Source organism: Cercospora kikuchii, assembly GCF_019650295.1.
Source record: "Cercospora kikuchii DNA, contig_00002, whole genome shotgun sequence".
Taxonomy (NCBI): domain Eukaryota; kingdom Fungi; phylum Ascomycota; class Dothideomycetes; order Mycosphaerellales; family Mycosphaerellaceae; genus Cercospora; species Cercospora kikuchii.
In genome coordinates, this window is record NW_025408583.1 from 314523 (window position 1) to 342313 (window position 27791).

General features: G+C 53.0%; 11 protein-coding genes across 11 annotated transcripts; 6 read left to right on the forward strand and 5 right to left on the reverse strand.

The window, feature by feature from the left end:
- Positions 1-4680: 4680 nt before the first annotated feature.
- On the reverse strand, positions 4681-8058 carry CKM354_000236800 (uncharacterized protein; the record flags this gene model as incomplete). Its single annotated transcript, XM_044797527.1, has 2 exons — positions 4681-4917; positions 4981-8058. 2 exons carry the CDS (start codon positions 8056-8058, stop codon positions 4681-4683), a joined length of 3315 nt encoding a protein of 1104 aa, XP_044653462.1.
- A 635-nt stretch (positions 8059-8693) lies between these two features.
- Positions 8694-9957, forward strand: CKM354_000236900 (uncharacterized protein; the record flags this gene model as incomplete). The annotated part of the gene is made up of 2 exons (XM_044797528.1): positions 8694-8726; positions 8776-9957. The coding sequence occupies 2 exons, from the start codon at positions 8694-8696 to the stop codon at positions 9955-9957; spliced, it is 1215 nt and encodes a 404-aa protein (XP_044653463.1).
- A 124-nt stretch (positions 9958-10081) lies between these two features.
- Positions 10082-10871, reverse strand: CKM354_000237000 (uncharacterized protein; the record flags this gene model as incomplete). The annotated part of the gene is made up of 3 exons (XM_044797529.1): positions 10082-10344; positions 10420-10601; positions 10657-10871. 3 exons carry the CDS (start codon positions 10869-10871, stop codon positions 10082-10084), a joined length of 660 nt encoding a protein of 219 aa, XP_044653464.1.
- A 1310-nt stretch (positions 10872-12181) lies between these two features.
- CKM354_000237100 (thiosulfate sulfurtransferase) lies at positions 12182-13201 on the reverse strand (the record flags this gene model as incomplete). Its single annotated transcript, XM_044797530.1, has 1 exon — positions 12182-13201. The coding sequence occupies one exon, from the start codon at positions 13199-13201 to the stop codon at positions 12182-12184; it is 1020 nt and encodes a 339-aa protein (XP_044653465.1).
- Positions 13202-15082: 1881 nt separating this feature from the next.
- Positions 15083-16674, forward strand: CKM354_000237200 (fructose-2,6-bisphosphatase; the record flags this gene model as incomplete). Its single annotated transcript, XM_044797531.1, has 3 exons — positions 15083-15308; positions 15374-15960; positions 16018-16674. The coding sequence occupies 3 exons, from the start codon at positions 15083-15085 to the stop codon at positions 16672-16674; spliced, it is 1470 nt and encodes a 489-aa protein (XP_044653466.1).
- A 331-nt stretch (positions 16675-17005) lies between these two features.
- Positions 17006-18086, forward strand: CKM354_000237300 (uncharacterized protein; the record flags this gene model as incomplete). Its single annotated transcript, XM_044797532.1, has 2 exons — positions 17006-17920; positions 17985-18086. The coding sequence occupies 2 exons, from the start codon at positions 17006-17008 to the stop codon at positions 18084-18086; spliced, it is 1017 nt and encodes a 338-aa protein (XP_044653467.1).
- Positions 18087-21078: 2992 nt separating this feature from the next.
- Positions 21079-22399, forward strand: CKM354_000237400 (uncharacterized protein; the record flags this gene model as incomplete). The annotated part of the gene is made up of 3 exons (XM_044797533.1): positions 21079-21146; positions 21203-21475; positions 21538-22399. 3 exons carry the CDS (start codon positions 21079-21081, stop codon positions 22397-22399), a joined length of 1203 nt encoding a protein of 400 aa, XP_044653468.1.
- Positions 22400-23086: 687 nt separating this feature from the next.
- Positions 23087-24601, reverse strand: CKM354_000237500 (RuvB family ATP-dependent DNA helicase pontin; the record flags this gene model as incomplete). Its single annotated transcript, XM_044797534.1, has 1 exon — positions 23087-24601. The coding sequence occupies one exon, from the start codon at positions 24599-24601 to the stop codon at positions 23087-23089; it is 1515 nt and encodes a 504-aa protein (XP_044653469.1).
- A 579-nt stretch (positions 24602-25180) lies between these two features.
- Positions 25181-25804, forward strand: CKM354_000237600 (Fe-binding Fe/S cluster assembly protein ISA1; the record flags this gene model as incomplete). The annotated part of the gene is made up of 2 exons (XM_044797535.1): positions 25181-25712; positions 25764-25804. 2 exons carry the CDS (start codon positions 25181-25183, stop codon positions 25802-25804), a joined length of 573 nt encoding a protein of 190 aa, XP_044653470.1.
- Positions 25805-25939: 135 nt separating this feature from the next.
- CKM354_000237700 (uncharacterized protein) lies at positions 25940-26379 on the reverse strand (the record flags this gene model as incomplete). Its single annotated transcript, XM_044797536.1, has 3 exons — positions 25940-26095; positions 26150-26260; positions 26314-26379. 3 exons carry the CDS (start codon positions 26377-26379, stop codon positions 25940-25942), a joined length of 333 nt encoding a protein of 110 aa, XP_044653471.1.
- Positions 26380-26727: 348 nt separating this feature from the next.
- CKM354_000237800 (uncharacterized protein) lies at positions 26728-27585 on the forward strand (the record flags this gene model as incomplete). The annotated part of the gene is made up of 1 exon (XM_044797537.1): positions 26728-27585. The coding sequence occupies one exon, from the start codon at positions 26728-26730 to the stop codon at positions 27583-27585; it is 858 nt and encodes a 285-aa protein (XP_044653472.1).
- Positions 27586-27791: the final 206 nt, after the last annotated feature.

Genomic DNA, 27791 nt, shown 5'->3' on the forward strand with positions numbered 1-27791 from the left:
GAACGTAGCATTGCCGTCGACCAGATATCAATGTTGCACAATTGTTTGCTTGCTGCCGCAGATCACAGTCGGTCTATGGACGCCAGGCTGGTTTCGCTGGCTCTGCTGTGGACACTGCAAACGCCCATCGTGGCACCGGCACTACATCGTAGAAACCCTCAGACCACGGTTGCCAGCATCACATACCCACCCATCCTGGAGCTCCTGCTCGATGCACCGGACGAGAGACACGCGAGTACGCAAACGCAACTGCTACAGTCTGTCACTGCATGGATGCTCAGTACGCAGCATGTCTCAGAAACTCGCATCCCCAAATCGTCTTCGTTGCTGTGCCAAATTGGATCGCCCATGAAAACCGAATGAATATCTGGCTATCTTTAGTTGCACATTGCGTTGGTATGTCGCGTCGTTCGGTTGCCCGGCGTGCACAAATGCGAGGATGAAACGCGAGTTCGGCACTCTGGGCGGATCCCAGCTGTGCTACAGCATGCTCTTAGCCATCGTCCGCTCGCTTTTTTTTTCTTTCCTCCTTGCGCCGCCCACGCAGCTCACACGAATGCTGTATGTAATGATTCCGAAGATCCGCGGCAATGCCGTTACGGTGAGCCAGGCGAGACCAGAGCCCACCAACGCTCTGAGACACAACATTGTTCCACTCCGCGCTACGACACGACTAAGCCGGCAAAATTTCACAAGCAATCTACGCGTGTGTTTTGTGTCGCGTGCTGTACAAGAACGCGAGACATGACGTAGCATCGGAGAAGATACCATGCGAGCAGTTGCATTAGGTCCGCAGGTAACGTGCGTCGCACCCACTTATCACATTCACTTTACAACATATATACGTACTCAGTATCAGCTCACCAAAAGTTGCCTTGCGTCCGGAAAGACTTTCACATGTCGAGAGCTTCACTCAGGGACCTCGAACCCTGGCGGACAGCTCTCCTAGGGGTTCTTGTTGCAAGTTCCTGAGCACCCTGGACCTGCTTCACAAAATGCGAAGGCTGGCCCTCAATTTACAACCAGATCTCGATCTGAAGTTTTGACTTTGTATGGTCCGTTGCGGCACGACTCGATACACTCATGATCTTCAACGCCAGTCTCGAATAAGCCACGTCTGCTATCACGCACGCTCCGCTGGCAGGAGCGCCTAGCCTTCTTCACACGGTCTGCCCAGCCCTGCGCCAGCGTGGTGCCGCCTCTCTTCACCAGCAAAAGACGGCTGCTCTCGCAACTATCTGCACGGTTGCGGCTCGGAAAGGATCTCGCATTCACCGGTAGCGCAGAGTACTCTCGTGCTACTGGTCCACGATTCAACTAGCCTTCGATGGAGAGCCGCGCTTGACGTTTTCGGAAAACACAGCAACATTGGACACGGGCTCTTCAGCAGATATAGACGCGCTGGTGCAGTACGTGCGGGCAGCCTTGTTATGCACATGTGCGCAGAATCACAAGTCCACGGGAACTTGCATCGTATCGTGCAGTGACTTCTTCCTCGCATTGGCATCAGAGGCCTCGGTCGGTGTGGCTTTCGCCAGAAACGACAGCTGAAATTGGAGACACAAAGGGCACTGGCTCGGCTCACTGTGCGGACGCTTGTGTGAGTTTTACGACCGCCTGGCAGGGAAGTCGGTCTCGGAGGCTTGATCAGCGTTACGCGCTGTACTTGCTCAAACAGTCCACGTATCACTCATGAACAATGGGGGCAGATGAGGATGGCATACGAGTGCGTGGCCCCTCATCAAATCGTCCATCGATGTGACGCCCGCCACTTCCAAATGCTCATCAAACGTTCCAGCGCTCGCTTCTGCTGCAGCCACAGCCCTGAGCTTAAGCAGGTTAGACTTCGCCAGATCGCGTGCTCCGGGGTCGCGTTCACAACGCGTCATTCCGCTACTCTCGACGCAGAGGGCACAGGTCTCGGCGAGCTGAGGGCTTTGCAACTCACCAAACTGACACGACATGCTAATGAGTGATATGAGGGAAAACTGGAAAGGACAAAGGAAGACATCGAAAACCGGACAGGCAGATCCTCACGTGCAACCGCAGGTGAAGATGGTGTATGCACTTTCCCAACCTCGAAATCTGTCCCGAGGGAGTGGTCCGACACGCCCGTATAATTCACTTTCGCTTGCCCACCTGTGGCGCAGTACACTACCCAGTTCTCGCGCTCCACTGCCCTGTTGCTCGCGATATTCCACCACGAGCACGGAATGCTTGCTCCGCCCATACACGCCAAGTCACCAACGACGTCCGCTTCTGCCGGTGCGTTGTCTAAGCTATCGCCAGCAGGGCGTCAACATGACCGCGCTGCAATGCTGGCGAGACAATGGTCTCCCGCCGCCTCCCGTATCAGCGGCTGGGATTCCCCCATCACGTTCACGAATGCTTGCTGAACGCGTGAACGCGTTCGACGCGTCTTCAACACTGCATCCTACGGTATCCGCTCGGTCCCGCGCTGATCAATTGCCGCTGCATCCATCAGAACGAGGACATGCTTCCTAGGTTGGCCAAATGCACCTTCTTTTGACAAACCTTCCACCATATCAGCTGCCCTTCCAGGCTTTCGCCACAACTTCGTGTATTGAGGGCGACAGCTACCGAACTCACGCAGAACCTACTTTGGACGTCATAGCTTCCGCACTGGGGAATTGATGCTCCCCTCAACCCAGCAGTACCACAGCAGCGACATGTTGGCTCACTCGCGCCATGGAACACGCTTGCTGATGAGACCAGCAACAACGTGATACACTTTGTCTGCTTGCCCGCGTGAGCGTGGAGACAGTGTTCCGTTCGCGCGATACCGGTACGCAGCTGTTGTACCACGCGTATATCACCACCATGCCAACTCCCACAATTCTGCCATCGGATTACTCATGGGTCATCGACCCTTCCAATAACCCAGCGATCACACGCGGTACGGAAGGACCACGAGCTCCCCCTGGCGTGAAATCACATCGAAGGCAACACCAACGCGTACCTCCATCGTATAGCGGCCTGATAGCCGCCGGTGTCAAATCATGCCGCCGAAAAAAAGTGTGAAGTGGTGTGGTTGCCCAAGCATCGATATCCCAGCCAGCATGGAACCTCTCATCGCCAGCACGAGGTACCGAGAGCACAGCGCATACACCACGCCCTCCACCAGTTCGCATGTTTCAGCCATTCGCACTCTCCGACTCTCAGGAGCACCGAAACCTGATACGTACGGACGCAAGCGCTCATCTCTACCTAGAAGGGTAGATACTGACTTCTGTTGGCATACTATCCATGCCTTTCGTACAAAAATCGCCGCCGCCACGTTGAACATACTAGGCTCCTCCTTTCCCATTGGCATGGCACTGGTATTGCGCTGTCCTCCAAGCACTCCGAAAGAAGGACAGGGCGCCTACCAGTGTCCCAAAGCAGACAGCACACTGACTTGCTAATACCATAGTATCCTTGTGCCCAGACAGGAGTGACTGCTGGGTGGCGTTCATCATCATCATCATCATTACAACCTCTAATCAGAAGCTCTTTCCCCATTGCCACCACAGATGTTCAAGAAACTCACCCAACTCTGTCACCATTTCTCCGCTTTACGGGCTGCTGTGCATCGAGCTAGCAGCCATCAGCTCTTACAAAGATACCACGATACATCCAACCCAAGGCTCGTCCGTCTCATCATTAGCAGAATCTTGTAAAGTGGCGCCGCGGCGTCTATTGTCTGGCCCAATACCATGGCCCATGATCGTAGAAGCTCACACAGCTGCCATGCCTTAGTCATTTGCGTCCAGAGCCAGCTCCAGCTTCTACAAGCACATGTAAGGTCAAATTTTTTGCTATTCGCATCAAATTCCAGCTCATGCTCGACAATGACAAGACGATACCCACAAGCCTGCAGTGTGCAGCACACGCATGTACATGAATGACAAAACCCCGAAACCACAATACCGTACTCATGTTTTGATGAGGCTCACGAGCAAGCTTCACAAAGGGTCTCTCTGGTGTTTCGGATGCCAGAGATAGTATACTATGACATACCCACGTGCTGACTGACTGACAGTTCAGTCGCTCAGAACAGTATGCTGCCCGCTGTTGAGCACCAGGTGAGGGGAGAACAGGACTAATGATCTGATTCGCGTGTATCATGATATTGCGGGACAAGACAAGGTAGGCCGAGAGCTTCAGATGTGTATCAAGATGATAGTGCGTCAGCACCCGTCTCCATGTCCGGATGATGGACAAGATTATGATGACGAAGCGTGAGAATGGAGAAGAGGGGAAAAATCAAAGAAGGGTAGTTCTTGTTGGTGTCGATGAGTGCACCGCCCGGCGTTGTGGGAGAGAGCAAAACGTATCCGGTTGATCCTACCACCACACAACTACAGTTGACAGCCAAGATTGTGTAGCGTGCATGAGTCGTGTGACGGATGAAGGGACGAATCACAGTTGAAAGAAGTCAGAAGTCAGAAACAAATTCACGAGAGGCAAACGGCAGTCATCGTAAGATCATATTTGTCATTCCATTGTTCACGCATTCTCCCACCTCCATCCAGTCTATCACCAACAAGAACGCTTCCTGTCGTCCCTTCGCGTCCTCTAACACGTATATATACACTTGCGCACAAGCGCAAGCAAGGTATTTACAGCAAGTAACAACAGACTCGTACCCGCATGCCATAGCTAGCAAGTAGTGCCATTTCATCTCGTCTCAACCAACAAAAAGTGTATCGCCGCATATCCGAGCACGAGGAAAACACCACAAAATACTGACAAACCCACAACATCTTGCCACAAAGCCAGAACATTGAAGCCAAAACTCGACAGAATCGCTGAGCCAGGGACTTCAATGTTGAGACCGTACTTCTTGTCGACGAGAGACAAGTATCGGACTTCATTGACGATAAGGCCTTCGAAGCCATAGTGAAAGATTGAGAGCTGTGGCGAGAAGTCAGTCAAAGTTCTCTGAAAGCAGGATGTAGGTGAATGAATAGAACGTACCGATTGCAACCACAAAAGTGGTCGAGGAATAGTCTCCTGGTTCAGTAAGAAGCCTCCGAAGAGCAAACTGAACAACATGACCAAGACACCCAGGAGATTCGCAACGCCTTGGTTACGAACACAGATGCCAATGGTGAGACAGATCATCGCTGCGGCGAGGTTGAAAAGCACAATGAAGAGCATGAATTTCAGGAATTCGCTCCAGGCGGGGATGAGACCTGTCATGGGGTAGACGATGCAGCCCATGATGAAAGGTGGAATGAGGCGAAGAGGTACAATGTCGAAGACGACCTTGGAGAGGTAGTATGCCAGAGGGTTGTAGTAGCCCTTGGAGCGCTCGCGCAAGAAGAGTAGTCGCTCGGGTGCGAAGACGGTAAGCGAGGTCAAAGTGCTGAAGCCGAAGAGTGCGAGCAGGAAGAAGAAGAAACCAAGTCTGTTTTGGAATCCTTTCAAGTCGTCAGTGAGGCCGTAGAAGAGGAAACCCAAGAACACTGCTAGCACGATGGCAATAGCATAGTGTGTGAGCATGAGCATGGGGTTGCGGTAGAGGTTACGCCATGTTCTCCGTGAAAGAATGACGAATTGTGCGGTGATCCATGGCTTTCGGTATCCTTTGAACTGCTTACTGCTGGCTGTTCCGTTTGGCGATCCGGGAACATTGCCGTTTCCATTGCTGTGTCCTGCTCCAGAGATGGCGTTCTGAAGATCGCTGCGCAACTCAGCTGCCACCTCTGATTGTTGATAAGAGGCGACCAAGTAGTCTAGATTGGTTCCAGTCGCGCCTTGTACTGCTGGTGGGAGGTTGTGAGGATCGTCCAAGATCTGAGGGGGAGGTGCTCCTTGCTGCTTGGATAGCTTGAGCCATTGCTGCCGCGTGCTGTCTTGGTCACCAAATGTGCTCTCACCCTCGCTCTGCACACTATGCGAGCTAGTAGGCACTTCTGTGCTCTTCCTAGAGAACAGCTGCCTCTCTTGCTGCTGGCGTATGCTGAGACTACGCTTGCCTCGCGGCCGCACTACATTGTGCTCAGCGCTCTCGTTTGTCGACTCGCCGACACTGACGTTGCTGACGCTTGCAATGCTCTTCACAGCCATAGTTGAGCTTGCTCTAGTAATCCTCCCGTCAGTCTGGGACTGATAGTCATCCTCGATGTCGTCTGAGTCGTGGCCGGATGTGGCATGCATCGTCAAATCTACTAAGTAGTCTGCGATGTTGAAACCAGGCGGGCACGAATATCCTATACTGTCGAAGTAGTTCTGGCATTCGCGGAATGGCCCACTGTAGACAGTACGACCTTGTGAAAGAAGGATGAGTTGATCGAACAAAGCCACGATATTGGAGCGTGGCTGATGGATCGTGAACACAACTGTCCTGTTGTAGCTCTTGACCAAAGTGACGAGACATTCCACCACATTGAACGCATTGTATGCATCGAGACCTGAGGTCGGTTCGTCCAGGAACAGGATGCTAGGACTGGTCACCAACTCGCACGCAATACCAACACGGCGCTTCTCGCCGCCAGAAATGCCACGTCCGCTCTCTTCAGAGCCAATGATCTGGTGTCTGATGTGGAAGATACCGAGCTGTCTCTCGACGTCCTCTACCTTCTGCTCCTTTGCGGCGCGGCTCATCTCCCTTGGCAGACGAAGCAGAGCAGAGTCCAGAATCGTTTCGTGCACAGTCAAGGTTGGCAGCAAGGTGTCCTCTTGATCCACAAAGCCAATGACGTTCCTGAAGTCATCGTCAGGGATCTTCTCTCCATTGAGATAAAAGTCTCCAGTGGCAAGGCCGCGTTTCTTCTTGCGTGCCAAAATATCGAGGAAGGATGTCTTGCCAGCACCTGATGCGCCCATGATTGCGAGCAGCTCACCAGGGTGCACAGCACCGAAGACATTTGTCAAGACCTGCTTGCCCTTGATGTTGTAGGCAACATTCTCGAAGAACAAAGACGCTGGCTTGTGGTCTGCCAACAATCTGGCATTCTCCTCCTCTTCGTCCTCCGACAGGTGAATGTAGCCCCACTTATTCACGCTTCTCCGGTTCATGAAGTAAATGAGCAGCACGAGCGCCACGATGAAGAGCGCAACACCAGAGATCACCCCAGCAATTAGTGGTGTATTGATGGTCTTGATGGGCCTGGTGTATCCGGGGACCTCATTCTTGTACAAGCACTCACCGCTGTGGCAGTTGAGCATAATGCTGGGATCTCCGAACACGTTCGATATCAGATCGTTCATGGCCGGCTCGGTGAAAGTGCTGCCACCTCCCTTCCCATCTAGGGTACTGACAGAGGTGAAGCCTGCAGGTCCCTTGATGGATTGATCCAAGAAGTCGCCAATGTCGATGCTGTCCTTCTCGCCACAGAGCATGCGGCCTGGTACACACGAACACTTGATGTGTTCACAGTGGTAGCTGGTGGTATTCTTGGTGTCCGTCGCCTTCAGATCCCAGGTACACGTGTCGAGTGCGCAGTAGAAGCTCTCTTTCTGATCCACCCAGAACTGGAAATTACATTCTGCCCTCTCAGCATTACAGCTGAAGGTCGCCTGCGGTTTCTTGTCTTTGAGTGTGTCCAAAATTTTGCGGTTCGTGATATCACACATCTGGTAGTTCTCCTTCTGGACCAAGCCTTCCCGATAGCAAATGCCGTCCTTGCCTTCTGGCATCATAGCATTGCATGCATCGTTGGTCTGGCACACGTTGCAATTGATGCCTCCCCATCCATCCTTGCAGTTGCATTGATCGCCTTCTCGTGGCAACCTGTCCTTGCCATCTGCTAGCGAGCCACACAGCGGCTGGCTGCAATCTTCGCCACCAAATCCTGAAGGGCAAGAGCACTTGCCACTGCTCTTCGTGCAGTTGCCGTATTGCATGCACTTGAAATCGTCGAGGTTGCAGTTGAAGCATGGCGGGCAGTCCTCGGGTCGTTTCTCGCGGACAAACAGGTTGAAGGGATCGTTTCGAGCTAGGAGATCATCGTTCGTAGTGTAGAACTCATTCGTGCTGAATGCAGCCGAGGCCGTCCACGGGAAGGACAGCAGCGTCACGGCAGACGCAGCGCATAATGAACGCCACATGGCGAGGATGCCTGGGAGTAGTCTATCGCGGTCGACGGGCGGTGGATGGAGGCCGGAGCGGCGGCGTCGTGGTTATCGCATGAGGAGAGGATGAGGTACACCGCAGGCAGACGACAGCGTGTTCCTCCAGGATGAAGCGACACACGCGATGATACACAACAGCAACAGCAGGATGTCAAGATGGAGCGTATCTAAGCTGCCGTCGATCCAATCGAGCAATCGCGGCGCAGCCGCCGCGGCTCATCTGACCCCTGTCAAGAGAGCACATGGCAATCCGCCGAGCGATGTCATGCCCACGGGCTCAAGTTCTACCAATCCATTTGTTCATACGCATGAAGAGGTTATTCAACGACGAAATGCACACGGTCTGCAGGTCTGGTGATCAGAATCACTGCGGCATGCGATGCCGAATCAAGATTCTATGCATCTAGAACTCTAACGAGACCCTTCCAAGGTTCCCGGCGAAGTGGAGGAGTTACCTAAGCCGAGTCTAAACTGCCCCAGACTCCGAACATCGCTACATGTATCTGGCTCGTCACTACTTATATTCTTGGCCATCATACAATACATAGCCTTCTCCAGCACAGCCAAGTTCGGTGCGAGAAACGGGGAAGTAGTTCAGACGGAGAGCCAACATGTCGCCTCCACAACCGTTCGGTGTGGAACAAGTAAGCAAATCGCCGCAAGCGCTGTGACCATTCACTAAGGAAGGCATAGTGGATGGACAAGTACGAAACGAAATGCAAGTACAACATTGCCGAGACATGTTGTCACAGCCTCTCCATCAACGAGCTCGTCGAGCTCTCAGAAAACAAGGACCTCAAAGCCAGCGATCTAATCGATCTCTCTGATCCTCAAACCTATGGCGAGATCCGCGGCAGCACCGCTCTCCGCGAGAACCTCTCACGACTCTACTCCGGCAAAGTAGGCACACCTCTCAGCCCAGATGGAGTTCTGATAACCCCGGGCGCCATCGCCGCCAACCACCTCATCCTCTACTCTCTCCTCAGCCCAGGCGATCACGTAATCTGCCACTACCCAACCTACCAACAACTCTACACCGTCCCCGAATCTCTAGGCTGCACCGTTTCCCTCTGGAAATCCGATCCAGCCAACAAATGGCTCCCTTCAATCGAAGACCTCCAATCCCTCGTAGAATCCAACCCCGCCACAAAACTCATCATCATCAACAACCCTCAAAACCCCACCGGCCAAATTCTCCCTAAATCCCTCCTCCACAAACTCGTCGACTTTGCAGAATCGAAAAATATCACTCTCATGGCCGATGAAGTCTACCGTCCCATCTTCCATGGCATCGCACCAATGGATACCGAATTCCCTCCTTCCCTCCTCTCCCTCGGGTACAAAAACACGGTCGTCACAGGTTCATTATCTAAAGCCTACTCCCTCGCCGGTCTCCGCGTCGGCTGGATCGCAAGCCGGAATCAAGAGCTCATTGAGAAATGCGCGAGTACACGAGATTACACCACAATCAGCGTTTCGAAACTCGATCAAAAAGTCGCAGCCTTCGCATTGGGTCCGGATACAATTCACGCATTACTAGGGAGGAATATCCAGCTCGCGAAGGCGAATGTGGAGATAATGGAGAAGTGGATTATTAAGCATGATGAGTATGCGAGCTGGACGAAACCGGTGGCGGGGACGACGGCGTTTGTGAAGTTTGAGAGGGATGGGAAGAGGGTTGACGCGAAGGCTTTTTGCGAGGATGTGCAAGAGAAGACGGGTGTGATGCTTTTGCCGGGAGATTTGTTTGGAGAGGAGTTTAAGGGGTATGTGAGGTTTGGGTATGTGTGTGCCACGCAGGTGTTGAAGGATGGGTTGGATGCGTTGAGGGTGTATATGAGGAAGGAGTTTGATGATGTGCCGTTGTTGGAGTAGAGTTGATTTCTGGTCGTATCTGAAGCTATTGAGCGGAGATGGAGATGCTCTGCAGCTTTCAGGATCTTATGCTGCCTACGGCAGCGCGAATGAAGTTCATGTCAACCTGCATCTCGCGCCGCGCTTACGTCCCGCTCTGCAGGCTGTTGCCGTTGCGGTTCTGTACCCATCGTTCCACCTTCTGCATCGATCGAAACTCAAGAAAGAGAGCCTGCGAAAAGGTTATTGGTAAGCTCAGGCAGTACTTCGAGATCCATAAGTACTCACTAATCGGAATCTGCAACTCGGTCTGCGTAGCCAGCTCGCCATATGGAGCCTGAGTCTTCGTTAGACTCAGGTTGGCGCGGCCGTGGGCAATAGCGCTGTCGTATGGTGGTGGTCCGAGACCTAGCACAAAGCCATTGTCAGCGCCTCGAGCCCAGTTCCCTCATCAAGTCACAGAAGGGCCTCCGAGTGACTCACATGGATCCTGGTACCAGCGAGAGACCTGCAGAAGTTGGCCATCGTATTTGAAACGCACATCGCCACCAGTGCAGAGGTGGTAGCGATCGTCGGCGATTGAGGCATTGGAGCCGCGTGGGAGGGCGAAGGCGCAGTTGGTCTTGAGCTCGAGGCCGGCGTTGATGTCTTCGAAGCTGAAGGTGCTAGTGAAATGTTAGCGTCTGTGCTTTCCGACTGGTCGAAATTGTGTGGGCTCACAAGGTGCTGCTGACGTTCCTCGAGCCTGGATGAGCCTGAAGGCTGATCACGTCCTTGATGAGCCACGGGCTATCTTCAACGTGCGCGGAGCAGTTGCCGGAGGCGGCATCGGTCAGGTGGATGGACATGCGATTGGCGGCGATCAACTTGCTGTCGAACGGCTGCATCGCGAAGAAGATCGGGAGAAGAACGAGGGCGGCGGTCGAGAGCAACATTGCGGCGGTGTTGTGTTGTTTGATGAACTGATTTGTGAAGTTGCCGCTGCTGTTCTTTGCGGTAGTTGGAGCAATGTTAAGAAAGGTCAAGGATGGCGAATGGACGCGCAGGAGGCGCGCGGTTTCGTGAAGATGCAACGGGTGCTCGAGCCAAGGGAGAGATGCAGGCGGACAAGGAAGCGATTGAGGTTGTGCAACCGTTGATATGTCTTGGCTTGACAACGGCGGCAGTGACGACACGCGGCGTCCACGATGGCCGTTCACTCACTTCCCATGCGCGACATCTTCAGCGTAGCCACGGAAACCACCTTGCTGCACTGTACAATGAGCCCACGTGCGAGGCAGGGGTGCAATTCCAGTAGTCAGGATGTGACAGTGACACAATGCAAGCCGCCGTTGATAGGCCTGCCAGGGCGAAGGAAAGACGCCATGGCAAATGTGATAGTGTTCAGCAACAGCATTCATATATCCTCGATCAAGATGCTTACCAACAAGTCGATTAGCGAATTGTCGATTACCGGCATGTCCACACGTATAGAGCGCGGTCGACTTTGTTTTGCTTTTTGCGCGCCAGCAGCTGAGCAAGCTGCGTGCAGGTCAGGGGTTCGAATGATCGTTCTGCCTCATATGCTTTTTACTTTTTGTCTTTCCTTCGCACCCTTTGACTCGAGGCGTGACTAACGCGACCAGAGAGCTGCAGTAGCTCAAGTTCCTCTGCCCGTCGCAGCATTGTCAGCGTTGATATATCCTAAGTAAACATGCTTACTCAGACAAGTTGGCGACTCATCGCCGATTCTAGTTCCGGTAGATCCCCATAAACAGGATCGCCAACTTGTCGTTTTGCTGTTCTGACGCCAAAGTTCATGCAGGTCAGGGGTTCGAGTACCGGTGTGTGCTATACATTTCTCTTACATGATTTTCTTTTTGCCTTGGGGGGCTTGGGGCGACAAGAACTGGCTGGCATCGATGTTTTCTTGGTAACCTTGCTTGATTTAGCACGTCCGCGAGCATGTTAGGCGTGGTTCATCTGATAGCAAAGTTCAAGAGCAGGTGGGTACATTCAGGATATCTTACTGTTACTTTCCTCACCAAACAAGCTTGCAGTAGAAGTCAGGCAACGTACAGAGTATTCAGTTACACGCTCCATCAAGGCGCAACGCACCGCCACACCGAACGCCCGCCACTGTACTTGCCGAGCACATTGGCGACCTTGCACGCGAGTGTTCGGCAGATCGCTATGTCCCATGGCCACCTCACTGGTAGACCTTCACCGATGCCCTGTTTCTTCGAGGGACTCGATACCGGACAACTCAATTCTTCTCTTTGATGATCAGATTGTCACTAGGCCGCACTCGCTGCGCCCATTCCGTCCACGAGCCATCGTAAATCCTCCTGCTTCCCTCACCATAGCCGGCTTCGCTCAGTGCTGCATCGATGATCGTCGCCGTCACACCAGTTCCGCAACTCGACACGATCGGCTTGCTTGGGTCCACACCTCGCTCCGAGAATACCTTGCGAAGCTCGTCGGCCGACAGAAACGTCTTGGTCTTCGGATCCAGCAGTACAGGTACAGGAACTGGAAGACTGCCAGGCATGTGTCCAGAAGAGAGACCTGGCCTGGGCTCAGGATCTACACCCTTCCATCGCCCCTCAGATCGAGCATCAAGGATCTGTACATCCTCGTGGCCCTCCTTGTTGTGGTCCAACGCAATCTCACGAACCTCCTCGAATGCAGCAACCCTACTCTTGTCCAGCTCTGGCAAAGGATAATCAGTCTTGTCAAATTGTCTCTGTTCCCCCTCCTCTGTGGGGTATCCTTGCTCCACCCATAACTTGAAGTTGTTCAAGATGTGCACAGCAGGATGACCAAACACCTTGAACGTCCATGCCACACGAGGAGCTGAGAAGATGCCCAACTCAGCCGTGTCGTACACCACCACAGTATCGTCTCTCTTAATTCCAAGCTCGCTCACAGCATCTCGGAACACTTCTGGGCTGGGGAGCATATGCGGGTACGGCGATGAAGTGTCTGCGACCTTGTCGAGATCGAAGAATCGAGCTTTGCGTATGTGTCCCTTTTGAAACACCTGGTATCCGGTCCTCTTTTCGGGATCATTGGGTAGAAACCATGAACCGCATACTGCAATGGTTCTCGGAGCTGTCGACACGCGAGATGGGGCGTTCTTCTTGAGTGCCTCGCTCAACTCTGCTGGCGTGGCGAGGTAAGAGCTGAAAGTATGCTCTGATCGGGTCATGGCGGGTGTCGCGTAGAAGGCTCTTGGGACCTTGGAAGCGAGCAAAGGACGACGAAGGAGCATACAGGAGGCCATGATGTCGGCTATGTGTCTGTCCTCAACGCTTTTGCTAGACGTCAAGCGACTGCCATTGCGGAATCGCCGAACTGGAGCCAAAGGTGGAGAAGCTGCGACGACTCTAGACAGAAGGGGGCTGGCAAGCTACAAGCTCCCTTGCGCCTGACTGCTTGTACAGAGCACGCAAAAGTATACCGTTCCTGTCACTTCTGGAGCTAGGGCAGCTTAGCTTCGTCGCGTGCTCACGGTTGGACCCTGGCCATCTTCGTCATGCCGATCAACCGGCAGCCCTACCAGACACGTTCTCCGACGCGCCGTTAAAGAGCTGGACAGACCTTCACTTCTTCACGATTGGTGATCGTACTTCATCGCAAGTCACAATCTGAACAATCGTGAGCTCGGGCGGCTTATGCAGCACTTGGACACCTTGCCTCTGTGGCGAGGCTTCAGGCTATGAAGAAGATACCATCACGCTTTTGCAGGCCAAAGTCCTTCCCAACCTTGGAAGCACACCGGGAGGCAGGATGAAGCTGCAGATGCAAAGGGAAGGCACTGTGACTTTACAGTAAGTCCTCGGTCTGGAAACCGCTCGATTGAGTATGCATTCAATTGGGAGGAGCAGACCGAACAAGGCCGATGCCCCATGCGTCAGAGGTGGTCTGCGGATGATGGGACGCCCGCAAACGAAGCACTCGCGATGCAATACTATGTTGGGGAGCAGATATGATCTATCTCTTCGGCTCTGCAAATGCAAATGGAATATCGTATAGCATAATTGTTTCAATGAAGAGTCAGGCCCTTCGAGTCGTTGCATTGTAGGCGAATCTAGGCGACAGCACCACCGAAGGAGTGCGGAGGAGGATACTTCGAGCAAACAGCTGTCAGCAGCAAGCTGAAAGACACGCCGGGCAGACCTTTGACCTGAGTACATTAGTGTGCTACGTGGCCATCGCCATCAGGTCATCAAACCGGCGACATTAATGAGCAGCAGTCGCTTTCACACCTCCATCGTCCGATAGTTTAGAACGAGGGATGCATGCTTTCGCGTGTGCTTGTTGCCCCAGATTGCCTGTGCGCCGAAGAAGCAAGGTCCCGCGCAGTCACAGATAAGGCGGCTGGTAAAGTATATGTCGTGTCGTGTGCCTGTTTCCCTTTTTCCTATCGGCAGCATTCTACATTTCCTGTCAGACGTTGGTATCTCAGAGTCCGGACGACGAGTGGTGGCATGATGAGTTCGAGCAACCAGGGCGAGCGGACGGGCTCCACGAGCTCATACAACTTCATTGGGGTACGTCTGTAGCGTTGGTGTTCGGTGATGCCTCCGGCGACCTAGGACTGGCCGTTCTGCACCTTAGACCCGTCGTCGAGTACCAGGCGAGGTGAATGGTCTGGTTTCCGTAAACAACCGAAAGGCCGCCTGCCCCTCGGCCCACACCCGGCGGCAGCAGCGTCATGTGTTTTCCACGTTCGCTGGATGGATACAAGCACTGCGGGACCCTCGAGATTCGCGTCGCACCCATGCCATACTCACCCACAACGACCAAACGTCCTGTCTCTTGCTGGCCTGCCGCACTCCGGATGCCTCAGTGTTGTTGCCCGCGATAAGGCGAATTCGCCCAAAATACCGCAAGCGTGCAGGTCACGGTCCACTCGTGCAGAGGCCTCGACTGCAAATTCAGCCCAGGTCGTGCGTGCGGACGAGTTGGGGGCGGCATCACGGTTGCGACTTCAATGCTCGTGCTAAGAGACGGCTCGTTGCGCTCCACCAGTATCACCACCCTGCCTCTGCCACTGCTGCTCGAGGTCTGCACACAGCTCAATTGAGCGTGCAATCCACATCTCCAGCGGCTCTCCACAGCACTGCTGCAAGCTGCACACGACCAATAAGTCCAACACACGATGCCCTCCGCCATGGATGAGACCACAAACGGCGAGGTCAATGGGACCGCGCAGTACAGACCTGAGCTGTTAAAGTCGGCACCCGGAGATTTCATGCGTCCAGCAATGCGCACGAGAGGGAGCTCAACCGCGACTAATGGTGTTGGTGTCCAGGCCGAAGATACAAGAATATGTGTGGTCATGGTTGGGCTGCCCGCCCGAGGCAAGAGTTTGATAGCCCAAAAAGGTAACTACAATGTCATTGCTTAGCATAGGCACAGGCAGCACAGTTCACTGACACTCGCCATGCAGTCGTTCGCTATCTCGGCTGGCTCAGTATCACCGCGAAATGCTTCAACGTAGGCAACTATCGTCGTACGGCGACACCCCAGCCCAACGCATCCTTCTTCGACACTGCGAACAAAGAGGGTGAGCGACTGCGCAAGGCTGCTGCAGAGGCCGCAGTTGCAGACATGGTCAATTGGTTCAAACATCCAACAAACCTCATAGCCATTCTCGATGCCACAAACAGTACCAAGGCAAGACGACGTTGGATCAAGGAACGCTGTGACTCCGAAGGCATCGAAACACTATTCGTGGAGAGCAAGTGTGACAACGAGGAGATCATCATGAGCAACATATTGGAGGTCAAGACAACAAGTCCAGACTACGTCGGACAAGATCCTGAAGAGGCTGCAAGAGATTTCCGGGAAAGGATCAAAATGTACGAGAGGGTTTATCAAACGCTGGACGAGGATGAGAGCGACCTGACGTACTGCAAAATCATTGATGTGGGATCGCAAGTCATCATCAACCGGATACAGGACTACTTACAGTCACGAGTGGTGTACTACTTGATGAACTTGCACATCAAGCCACGTTCGATCTGGATAAGTCGGGTAAGTGGGGCACATTCAGGCCCGCGGAGAAGTGAACCAGCTGACAGAAGCTTATAGCACGGCGAATCAATGTACAATCTGAGCGGCCAGATAGGTGGCGATGCAGACCTCTCTGAAAGGGGTCAAGCATATGCCAAGGCTCTTCCAGGCCTCGTGAAACAATCAGCTGGAGATCGACCCCTCACAGTATGGACTTCGACATTAAAACGAACAGCGCAGACTGCTCGATACCTTCCGTACGAGAAGCTAAGCTGGAAAGCATTGGACGAGCTGGACTCTGGAGTATGCGATGGCCTGACATACGGCGAGATCGAACAGAAGTATCCTGAGGATTTCAAAGCCCGGGACGACGACAAATACAATTATCGCTACCTGGGAGGCGAAAGCTACCGCGACGTAGTCATTCGCCTCGAACCCATCATCATGGAACTCGAGAGATCAGAGAACATCCTGATCGTCACGCACCAGGCAGTCCTCCGCTGCATCTATGCCTACTTTATGGGCTCATCACAAGAGAAATCACCTTGGATGGAAGTTCCCTTGCATACTCTCATCAAACTCACACCACGTGCGTACAAGACAGAGGAAGAGCGACTGTACGCGAACATTCCAGCAGTCAGCACATGGCGCGAAAAGGGCAGCAAAGCTGTCCATGCAGAGACACCAGATTCTAGCCAACGCGGTTCACCATTGGTGGCGGGTGAATCGAAATAAAGCAATGCATATGGAAGAAGCATAACAATGTCCAGACCGAGACTGAGGCATTGCGGGAGTTGTTTGTGAATGATGATGAGTGGGTCATAAGGGAATGTGTGTCGACGCATGACAATGAGCGCGCGCCTGATAATTGGATTGAATGAGTGGCGTGTGTTTGCATTCACGGGACTGTTTGATCATCAGAAGGAGGCAGCACAACAAAAAAGATGCTAATCCAGAAGCTTCAAGAAAGGGGGCCGGCAACAACTGAAAAAGTACTTTGAGTATAAGACACCTCTTTACCTCTCTCTGCAGAACTGAACTGTACTGAACTGAACAAGTTGTCGCTATGGCGCAGTCACGGCATTCGAAATCTGCATCACAGCATTCGAAGGCTGCATCGCAGCATTCAAAAACTGAACCACAAGCTGATCCCGCTCCTGCGCCAGCAAATGTTCCTGTGCCAGCCACTGCTCCTGCACCAGCACAACTCGCCTTATTCTCCACATTGGCGAGCGCTGCAAAACTTCTTCTCGAAGCGCTGGGTTCTCGAGACTTGAAAGCTGACAATCACTTCACATTAGAAACTCTCCGGCGTGCAATTCGGGTTTCAGAACCTTATATCGAGATCGTACTGCGCGAATTGGAAAGACATGAGATTTCGACTCAAGCCGGACCTTCGAGAAGTCGTCAGGACGGCAAGAGGGCATCGAAACCGGAGTCGAAGTCTAACAGCCTCCTGAGGGTCTTGCCCAAGATTATTTCAATTGCAGCACAGCTTGCGAAGACACGAGAGAAGAGACCGAATGGATCGGTGAGGTTGACGTTGTTGCAGGAGTTGCATGAGTTTTTGAGGGTGGAGATCAAGGCTGCAAGGAAGGAGGTTAAGAGGTTGGAGCATGTGTTGGAGGGGAAGCATAAGAGGCCGAGGCATAGGAGGTATCGAGGGGAGAAGGGGAGGGGTGATGGTGAGGGGAAGAAAGCGATTGCGGCAGGTGGTGAAGGAGGGAAAGATGAAGGTGGGAATGGAGATGGAGATGGAGATGGAGGCAAAGATGATGATGGTGAAGATGGAAGTGATGGAGATGAAGATGACGATGGCGCCTCCTTCTTGAGGAGGGGTCCGGCATCGTCGAACGAGGCGGCTTCTGGTGGAGATGTAGGGCGGTCTGCAGGACCTTCAGGAGCCAATGCAAGTCCGCACAATGACGATCGAGCACTGGTCATACGGGTACAGAGTCCGAGCACGCACAGATCAGAAAGGGTGAGCAGCCGTGCGAGCTCTATGGCTGCTTCCAAACCCTCACGTTCTGGAAGCCACAATACAGGAAGTGTTGCCTCTAAGACGCCATCGAGCCGGCACATCGTCGAAGAAGCACCCATTGCAGCAAGATCCAGAAGTCGAAGCACGCAAAGGATGGAAAGATTGAGCAGCCCGGAGGGCCCTATAGAAGTTCCACCGTCTCCTCACCCTGCAAACAGCCATCTGAGGAGCAGTGTCTCGAGAAACTCGTCAAGCCGGCACATCGTCGAAAAATCATCTGCTGTGAGATCCCAAAGTTACAGTACTCAAGGATCAAGAAGAGTGAGCAACAGCACAGCGTCTGAGTTGGCTTCATCGTCCCTCCATCCCGGTAGCGATCACACAAAAAGTATCGCTTCTAGAGATTCATCGAAACGGCACCTCGTCGATCAAGTACCTGCGGCAAGGTCTCAAAGTCGGAGCACGCAAAGAACGGACGCAGGAAGCAAGCGTCATGGCTCCGTGAAAGCTGCGCCATCTTCTTGTCACGAGAGCATTGGCCCAACACTTGTTGTATCGAAGGACCTATCGAGACGGCAAGTGGTCGACCAAGCAAGGTCACGAAGTCCAAGCACACAGAAATCAGAGAGAGCATCTAGCCGTACGAGTCTTGACCCGACTTCAAAAGCCTCCAGCTGCCTGAACAATGATGCGAGAAGCGCTGTCTCGAAGGCCTCCTCGAGAGAGCGTGTTGTAGAGCAAGAACCCGTTGCAAGATCTCGAGGTCCAGGTATGCAGAGAGCAGAGGGTACCTTTAATATCACTGTCCCTGTGCATCATGCTGGCGGCCGTCCTAAGAGTATTGTCTCCAGAGCTTCTTCCAACAGGCACGTTGTTGCCAGCCCAGCGCTTTTCGAGACCCAATGTCCAAGTCCGGAAGGAAAGAAGCAGGCGAGTGATCTCTCGGGCTCTGTTCGCGTCACGAACAACGCCTCAAGAAGTATTTCCTCCAGAGCTTCATCCAGCAGGCACATCGTCGACCAGCCACCAGTGACTGGGGTCCAAAGTCCAGGCCCAGAAACAAAGGAGGGAGCGAGCAAATTTTCGAATTCAGTTCGCGACGCGAGCAACCACTCAAGCAATGTCTCTTCCAGAGCTTCGTCTAGCCGGCAGGTCGTCCACCAACCACCAATTACCGAAAGGCAAAGTCAAAACACACAGAAGAGGACGAACAATGCCACGGACTCCATTCGCCACCCGAACAAAACTACGACAAGCGTTTCCTCCAAAGCGTCATCGAGCTACCACTCACGAGTAACAAGAGCACCCACTATCTCATCCAGCAGCAGCAGATCATCGTCTCCCAGCAGCACAGTAGCGAATGTCGATGACAGCAAGGCGCAAAGAAGTCGCCCGGTCAGCGCTACCAAGAGACCGAATCGCGCACTTCAAAGTAGCAGCTCTGCATCCCATCGATCGCAGCCTAGATCGAAGGTGCCATCGCCAGCTCCATCCGAACAACACATAGCGTTTCCAAAACCCAGACCCTCGAATGATATTTCGGTCCATGCAATCGAGAAAGAGAAGCCATCGCTCACATTGAGAATAAGCGACATTCACGATGGACAATGGACCTTCCAGCAACTCCCTGTCAATAATGATGGAGAGAGTAAGAAGAGCAAGAGATCGAAAGGGTTCTGCGAAAATTTGACCTAAGGATGTTCGACGCATCGTTGAAGCGATTTCAACAATTCTGGCTTGTTGGCCCTAGATCAGACTGTCTTAATGGCATTTACAAAAAAATCTTGGCCAACTTCGAAACAACGACTTGCTGAGTGTCGCTGTGAAGACATGGGCCCCATTCTTGCAGCACGGCTTGGCTCCAACCAGCGAGAGAAGGGTCTCATGAGGCCTGTGCTTGACATTTGAGGAGTGGTTCCAGACCAATAGGGATCTGATAAACATTTGGCGGAAGACCTAGCAAGCGAGGTCAATAGCGTAGGGCTCCAGAACGATTTGCATCTGAGATGTCCGTATAGAGTGCCAGAAGTTTCCACTGCGAAACAACAACATTGGCAATTGCGCTCTCATCGTTCATCATCAAAGCGTGGAGGATTACAGTTTGTGACCGTTTAGCGTCAATGCGGGTGCGTCAGCTTGTGACAGTGGCAGCTCCTTCCCCTCCACGTGTTTTTGAGTGCTGCTTCGTATGCAGTGCTGCAGGAGTACTGTACCCTTTCGGCCAGTTTCCTGAAACGGCACTTGTGGTGAGCTCGATGCAGTGGTCTCGGCACGGCCACAAGCTGTGCAAGTGAGGATCCAGCTTCCTGGCACATGGTACGGCGATAGGCTTGTTTAAGTTGAGAGCTACCGTTGAAGTCTACATCGTGCCGATGCTGCAGGTCGGGTCGAAACTGAGGACCTGAAATCCTCTATCGAATAGGGTGCAACTCATCGCTTGCTCATTAGTATGCTGAGAGCGCCATCCTGCTGTGAGTTGTCGTTCATGATAAGTGGGACTCGCTGCTCGTACTCGTGGGAGGATTCGGAGGAGGCAAGCATGCAGCCGGAGGTGGAGGGAGAAGGTTCCACTAGCGCGTCGGCTTGCTCGCGTGGCCGCTGCCTCAGCAGTCCGGATCGTTCTCAGAACGGGCAGCGACGAAAGTCAGCACGCCGGCATGTCTGGACAGGGCAGTTTTGCCGCATCCCATGCCACCATCTCGAGTGCAGTGCTGTCCTCTGCCCTGATGCACGAATCCACGCTGTCCGGCTAGCGACGAGCCAAGACTGGTGAGCGGATGCAGCCGCATCGGCGGCGGCGAGATAACGGCGTGGCCCAGCGCAGCCTTCTCTCATGCAGCCTCTTCCGCCGTGCCTGCCAGCCCCAGTTGGAGGCGCACTCAGCTCACATCCACCAGCCCAGCTTTCTTCCGGCCGCGCTACCTTCGGTGCCGCTCTCACGCACTCCTCCTCCTCCTTTGTTCTCGCCTCCATCCACATCTGGCTCTCTTCTGCCATCTGTGTCGCGACGATTCTCGCACTGCAACTGATGCGCTGAACTGCGGCGGCTCCATCACAATGCCCCGCCGGGTCCACGAGCGGCACGTCTTCGCATCACCACAAGAGTACCCTTGACACCTGAACCCGGGCCCAGCCCACCAGCAACCTTCGTCCCAACCATGCCGCCTCTGATCGTCGAATCCGCCATCTGGTTCTCCGTTGTCATCATCATAGCCGCGAGTAGATTGTATGTGCCCGAATCGCCCAAGTGTTGCTATTCTGCTGGCTAATTGTCCCGCTCAGTGTATCCCGATGGATGGCCCGAGGCTTTAAACCGCAGGCAGATGACATCCTCATGCTGATTGCACTATGCTTTTACATTGTGTTCCTTGTCACAATCAACATTGTTGCCAATACGAGCAGCAACCTCTTTCCAGAAGGATTCGACATCAGCTCCCTCACCGAGGCAGATATTCAACAACGTATTCGAGGGAGTAAATTGATCTTGGTACTGGAGAACTGTCAAAACGTTGCCATATGGCTCGCCAAGATCTGTGTGCTGATCCTATACCTAAGGTCAGTCTTATCAATGACGTGAACGCAACCTGCGTGTATCACTTGGACTAACGCGTCTACAGGTTGACCACGCTCCGATGGCAGAATATTGCCATCAAGGTACTCCTGGGCGGCGTGATTGTGGCTTTCGTGGTCATGGTCATTCTATACCTTGGAGTCTGGTGCCGCCCATTCTCGCAGTACTGGGCCGTGCCACCCAACTCATCACAATGCAACGCCGCAACGAATCACCTGATTCTGAACGCATGTCTGAACTTGACTAGTGATCTCATCATGCTCGCAATAGGACTGCCGATATTCTTGAAGATGAAACTACCTTGGCGGAAAAAGATCCCCTTGGTCGGCATTTTTTCTCTTGGAATCTTCGTCATCCTGGCAGCCATCTTAAACAAAGTCTACTCATTTAGCGAACCCTTTGGATCCATGTGGACATATTGGTACGTCAGAGAAAGTTCAACAGCTCTCCTCGTGGCCAACCTGCCATTCGTATGGGGTTTCTGGCGCAAAATACTTGGTTTCAAACCATCAGTGGCAGCTTCAATGGACACTGCCCTTCCCACCCACGACGAAAGCAGACGCAAAAACAGCGCCCTTCCACCAGAATTCGCCACAGTTTGGCGATTACAAGACGACAAAGACGACGACGTAGAACTCGAAGACGAATTCCGTCGAGCAGGTCGGAGTCTCACTCTCGCTGAATTCCTTCGAGAAGATCCAGCGGATTATCGAAGACCGCCAGAATACAAAAACCACGCGGAACAGTCGAACAACCATGGCCACTGTCCTGTTCTTCAGGACTTTGCTACACATGACCGAATACGGCGAACATCCGATCCGGAAACGCATGGATCACAGAAATCCACGCAGCCTGCCTCATCGTTGAAAGCTTCCATGGACGACAGGTCAGCAGCTTCATTTGTATAAGATTTTCTGGACCATTTCAACAACGTGTCTGATTTGAGACGATGAGCTATGGCCGCGATCTCACGGGCTGGATGTTTTGATATGTGCTTTCGAGCGATGATACCCTGTGTGCGAATAGATGAGGCGAGGATCCGAGAAGATTTTGATTGACGATATGGATCGACAGAACTGGAAAAAAGATAGCGTGTAACAATAACGATGTAATGACATACATACGGCCAATTCAAAATTTGTGCCCACCTTTTCTAAGGTTTCCCTTTTGCTATGATTGTGAACACCGCAATTGGATGTGATGGTTTGGATAGTGAGGCGCGGAGAATCATGAACGCCTGGAATCGAACATTCAGCGAATCAGGACTATCGTATCTCTCTTTCATTCTCTATAATACACAACGCAATCATAATAGTGCGCTGGCTAATGCATGTGAAGCACATCAATCGCCACAGATCCGTGTGCGATCCATCGTCTGACGCGACACGGAGAGCGTAGTAGTAGTATCTCTTCCTCGACCACCACGACGCATCATCCGTCACGGCTGCTCGTGTGGCGGGCGTAAGGAAAATGACTACTGGTTTCCACTGATTCGAACCGCTTAGTGGATTGCATGTTTTCCGAAGGGCCATGGCGTCCATTGAACAAGAGCTCGACATGACTTTTTTTGGTCTCTCTGATCAAGCTACTACCTCTCACGAAATGAACATCGAAGCCTGCTCTCGCAATTGATTGGCACTTCGTCCCGCGTCCCAGAAAAGTGACGTGGCTTCTTCGACGTCCATAGCACTGATGACATTGCCCTCGCTGCCGCGAGCTCGCGCGAGGATGCTAGCCGGCGCGAGCAGTTGCAGCGCATATCGCAAAGAAACCGTCTCGCCACGCTTAGTGAGTTCTTCGAGGGCTTCTGGGCTGAGTGTCGCTGACACCTTGAGCGCTTGTGGGTTATCTGCGAGTTGTGGCGCCGTGGGCGTTGCAAATTCGAGTTTGGCTCGGGTTTGGATGATTGTGCGGATTTCGTTTGTGGTGTATGGGTGAGTGGGCACGATTAGCAATCGTGCAAGGAAGTCTGGGGGAATGCCGTGGGCGGAGATGAGGCCTGGGTCGTTGGCTTGTACGGAGCCTGTGCCTCGTATTGTAGTCAGTCCTCGGTTGGATGCGAGAATGACGATTGGTGAGATGGTGGATTCGAGGGCTCGGTTGAGGTAGGTGAAGCACTCGATGTCGAGCATGTGGACTTCGTCGATGAAGAGGACTCCAGGGACCAGTTCCGCAATGCCCTGATCAATGTACTTGTTCACGACCTTGTTGATCTCGCCTCGCAGCTTTTCTGTGATTTCTGTCTTGCGCGGCTTCATCAGTTGGCCCATCATGCTCATAACATCTTGACCGCCTTGAGGGCGCGCGTTCGCCACGTCCAGATCGTGTAGCGTCACATCCTGCACGATGTCCTTCTTCTTGTGCACATCTCCTTTGGGCACAGGCACGTACTCCTCCGCTTCCAGGTCAAACTCGGTCGAAAATGCGTCTGATCTCCCTACTCTCTTGACAGCGCCTGTATTTGCTTCGATGTAAATGACGTCGCCCAGTCGCACGCGCTCCTTCTGTATAGCTTCGTAGATGCTCGGATCCAGTCTCAACTTCTTCGTGCCTTTCGAACTTCGCAATGTGATGAGCAAATGTGAAATTGTCCTGCCGTATGCGCCGAGTGGATTTTCCGTCTCTTCTGGTGACAACTCTGCAACCTCGCCCTCGTAGACCTCTTTGCGCTCCTGCACACGCAGCCCAATGGCTCGTCTGAAGTTCTCCATCAACGCCTCCGTCTTCTTCACCTCTGCGCTATACACCTCGCTTCCTGTCATGGGGCAGAACGGCACCTTTGTTCCCAGTTCTTGGCTCACAGCCAGCGCAAGCGCGGTCTTTCCTGTCCCAGGTCCTCCTGCCAGCATGATGGCCTTCCCAGCCATCTTCTTCGCGCGGATCAGATCAACGACAACACCGCATGCTTCACGCGCGGCCGTCTGGCCGACGAAACCCTGCCCATTGGAATCTGCTGTTCCATCTGGTCGCAGGCCTAGACCCTTGATATGCGAATGTGCTGCTGTTCGGTTCTCGCGCGAGTTCGTTTGGCGCACTTCACTGATCTGGACTGGTTTGTTTCCCGTCTGCGCAGCTGTCGGTGCTGCGGCTTCTGCACCATTCGTGGCCATGGTGGCTATCTTTCGATGCGACAGATGTCGCTGGACCGCGCACGCTTCGTTCCAAGGACTCGAGTAGTGGCTCCGTATACAATTGAGGCGCTCGTTGATTGGGATTCTTCGTATTGGATGGGCGTAGGCTGAGATGCGAAAGTTGAGAACGCGTACTGGAAGCTCGATGAAACGCGAACATTCAGGCGCTCAGGCATCTTTGTGTCTGCCAATCACGATGGCAATTTTTAGCTTATGCATGCGGCTCGCACGTCACGGTCCTCGGTCATCGCCGCATCTTGTACAGTAATCAGTTTGCCTGTAGCCACCTTCACACGATCCAACATCTCACCGTACACATTCTCGCCGCACACCTCGCCCTCTTGGATCCTGTTACCAACCATGGCGGCGATTCGGACGGCAGCACCGTCAGTATCGACCATCTTCCGTTTCACAGCACAACCGGCAGCGACTCGGCGATGCGCACAATGTCTCAAGGCCCAGAGATGTCCCTTCTCGTCTTTCCGACCGCGAGCAGCGTCCTCTAAACGACCATTGATGACTGAATCCGCGCATCGGCCGCAGACATTGGACAGTGAAATGCCCCCGCCACCGAAAAACAGCGGCGTTCCAGAGACAAGCATATCTGGAAGCTCGCAACAAACCTGGCCACCCACGGCTCCGTGGCAACGGAAGGATAGTCCACCAAGCGTAGCGTTAGGAGAGGCGGAGGCACAAAAAAGCAAGGCTACCACAGGAGCAACATCCACATCACAAACGGCCAAGCCCTCGATCACTCCCGACACGGCAGCAGCTAAGCCGAAGAAGAGCAAGCTGAGGCCGAGAAAAGCTCCCATAAAACTATCTCCTAAGGCTGTGGAACAACTGAAAGAATTGTTTGAGCAACCCGAGAGCAAACTCATCCGGATAGGCGTGAAAAACAGAGGATGTAGTGGACTGGCTTACCATCTGGAGTACGTGGACAAACCTGGAGCATTCGATGAGACTGTAGAACAGGATGGCGTCAAGGTCTTGATAGATAGCAAGGCGCTGTTCAGCATCATCGGGAGCGAAATGGACTGGCTCGAGGATAAGCTTAGCGCGCGATTTATCTTCAAGAATCCGAACATCAGTGAGCATTTTCCCAGTTTATTGATACGAATCACACTAACAATCTTTGCAGCGGAACAATGTGGCTGTGGAGAATCTTTCAGCATATCATAGCCAAGCGCCCCTGTACAGCACGATGGAGCATTTACATTGATTGCGTTCAAGCGAGAGGCAGGCCGGAAGTCGATGACCACAATAAAGATATAGCATGGCAGCAGCAACAGCATCAGATCCAGCATCTATCATTACCTAAAACTTTCCTGGCTCGAAGTCGAGCACACGGACATTCTGAATCACATCTTTCAGACTTGCCACAAATTCCAAATGCGCGGGATCTTTTTCCAAGTAGTACTTGCGATCCTCCTCCGATTCAAACTCACTCACGAAGCCATGAGAGAATCCACCCTGTCATGGAAGTCAGTTGATTGATCTTTTGATGGCCATTGGGAGCTTAACTACTTGTAATCCTTCTGGAGATGTGTCTCTTCCGCCACCATACGATTTGACGTATCTCTGGTTCGTAGTTGGGTGTATGCAGTTGTCCTTCAGGGCCAGCATACGAGTGCAGACCTATCGAAGTGGCTCAGTATTGCTGTGATGAAATCGGCGTCTGCGAAGCTTACATCTTCGACCTGAGCATGTGTGACTGTAGGCTTGAATTCGAAGAGTACAATGTGAACAATCGCCATCTTCCTTAACAATCCCGATATATCGAAACGTTGTCTTTGCCGTCGATGAACGCTTCTCGTCTGCTGCTTGAAATGGAAGTGACGTCAAAGCGATGTTGTGCAGGCACACAGCTCGATCTTCCAGCTTGCTGCAATATCACTTCTCGCGCCAAAATGCGATCAGGTACCTTGTATGCTTGAGTCTCGCTCGCAATGCACCTGGACAATATTGATGCAATGACCGGAAGGCCGCAGATAACATCATAGCTATGGTTCGCAATTGCTGACACATCCGAGCTACGGTAACACGGATGGACTTTGGTCGGACAACATACAGCAGCTTCCCGTCTGCAGTCCCACCATTCGACAATGTCCTTGTCGAATGAGGCAATAGATGTCGTGGTACGCTTCTCGACATCGAAGCCCGATGTGGTGCTCAACATCACGAATCCCGAACATGTTTCCATCGCGTCTCTCAAACAACGACTGCGCGAGCAGCTTCCAGCCCCAGCATCGAACGCGCGCCTACGATTGATCCACTCTGGCAAAGTCCTCGTCGACGGATCCGCGATATCGAGTAGTGTTAGCATCACACGACCGCCTCCTGTTCGAGATGATGAAGCGAAGAGTACAAAAGCGAAGGGGAAGCAGGCGGTGCGGGATCTGGCACCTAGGGTATACATTCATTGCTCGATAGGCGATCCACTATCTACAGATGAGCTTGCAGACGAAAGTCACACAGCGGAGTCAGCGGATGCAGCGCTGCTATCGAAGGATGCGAATACTAGAGCTGGCCAACAGCAACAGCAACACCATGAAACGACCACCACACCCGCACCTCGCGGCTTTGATCGCCTTTTGGCAGCTGGCTTCGCACCAGCAGAAGTGGCTGATCTAAGAGCCCAATTTCTAGCTATACAGGCTCATACTCACACCCCCGATACCATGCCGATGGGACAGGAACTGCTAGCACTGGAAGAAAGGTGGCTGGACCAGGGAGCCGGTGGAGGCGCTGGCGACGCTCAGGAGAACGGAGGATTTGACTCAGAAGATGCTGGTGCTCTGGAAGATATGCTCTACGGAAACCTGATCGGATTCTTCTGGCCTATAGGTGGAGCGTTCTGGTTGATGAGAGAGGAAGGCGTTTGGAGCCGCAGAAGGCAATTTGCAGTCCTTTCTGGATTCGTGATTAACCTGACGATGGGCTTGTCAAGATTTCTCAGCTGAATTGTTCGGTCCGGCCGCCAATGCAAAAGTTGAGCAAGGGCCGCATATCACTTGTTGGACTTCAGACAGATGCTCGACTTTGTGCCAGTCTGCAAGGAACGCATCTCCACGGCCGATTCCAAGCTGGCCATTTGAGTTCCTCCCAGCGACATAGAGCCCGCCATTCGCTACTGCAGCAATGTGATCGCTCCCAAAGCTGACACTCG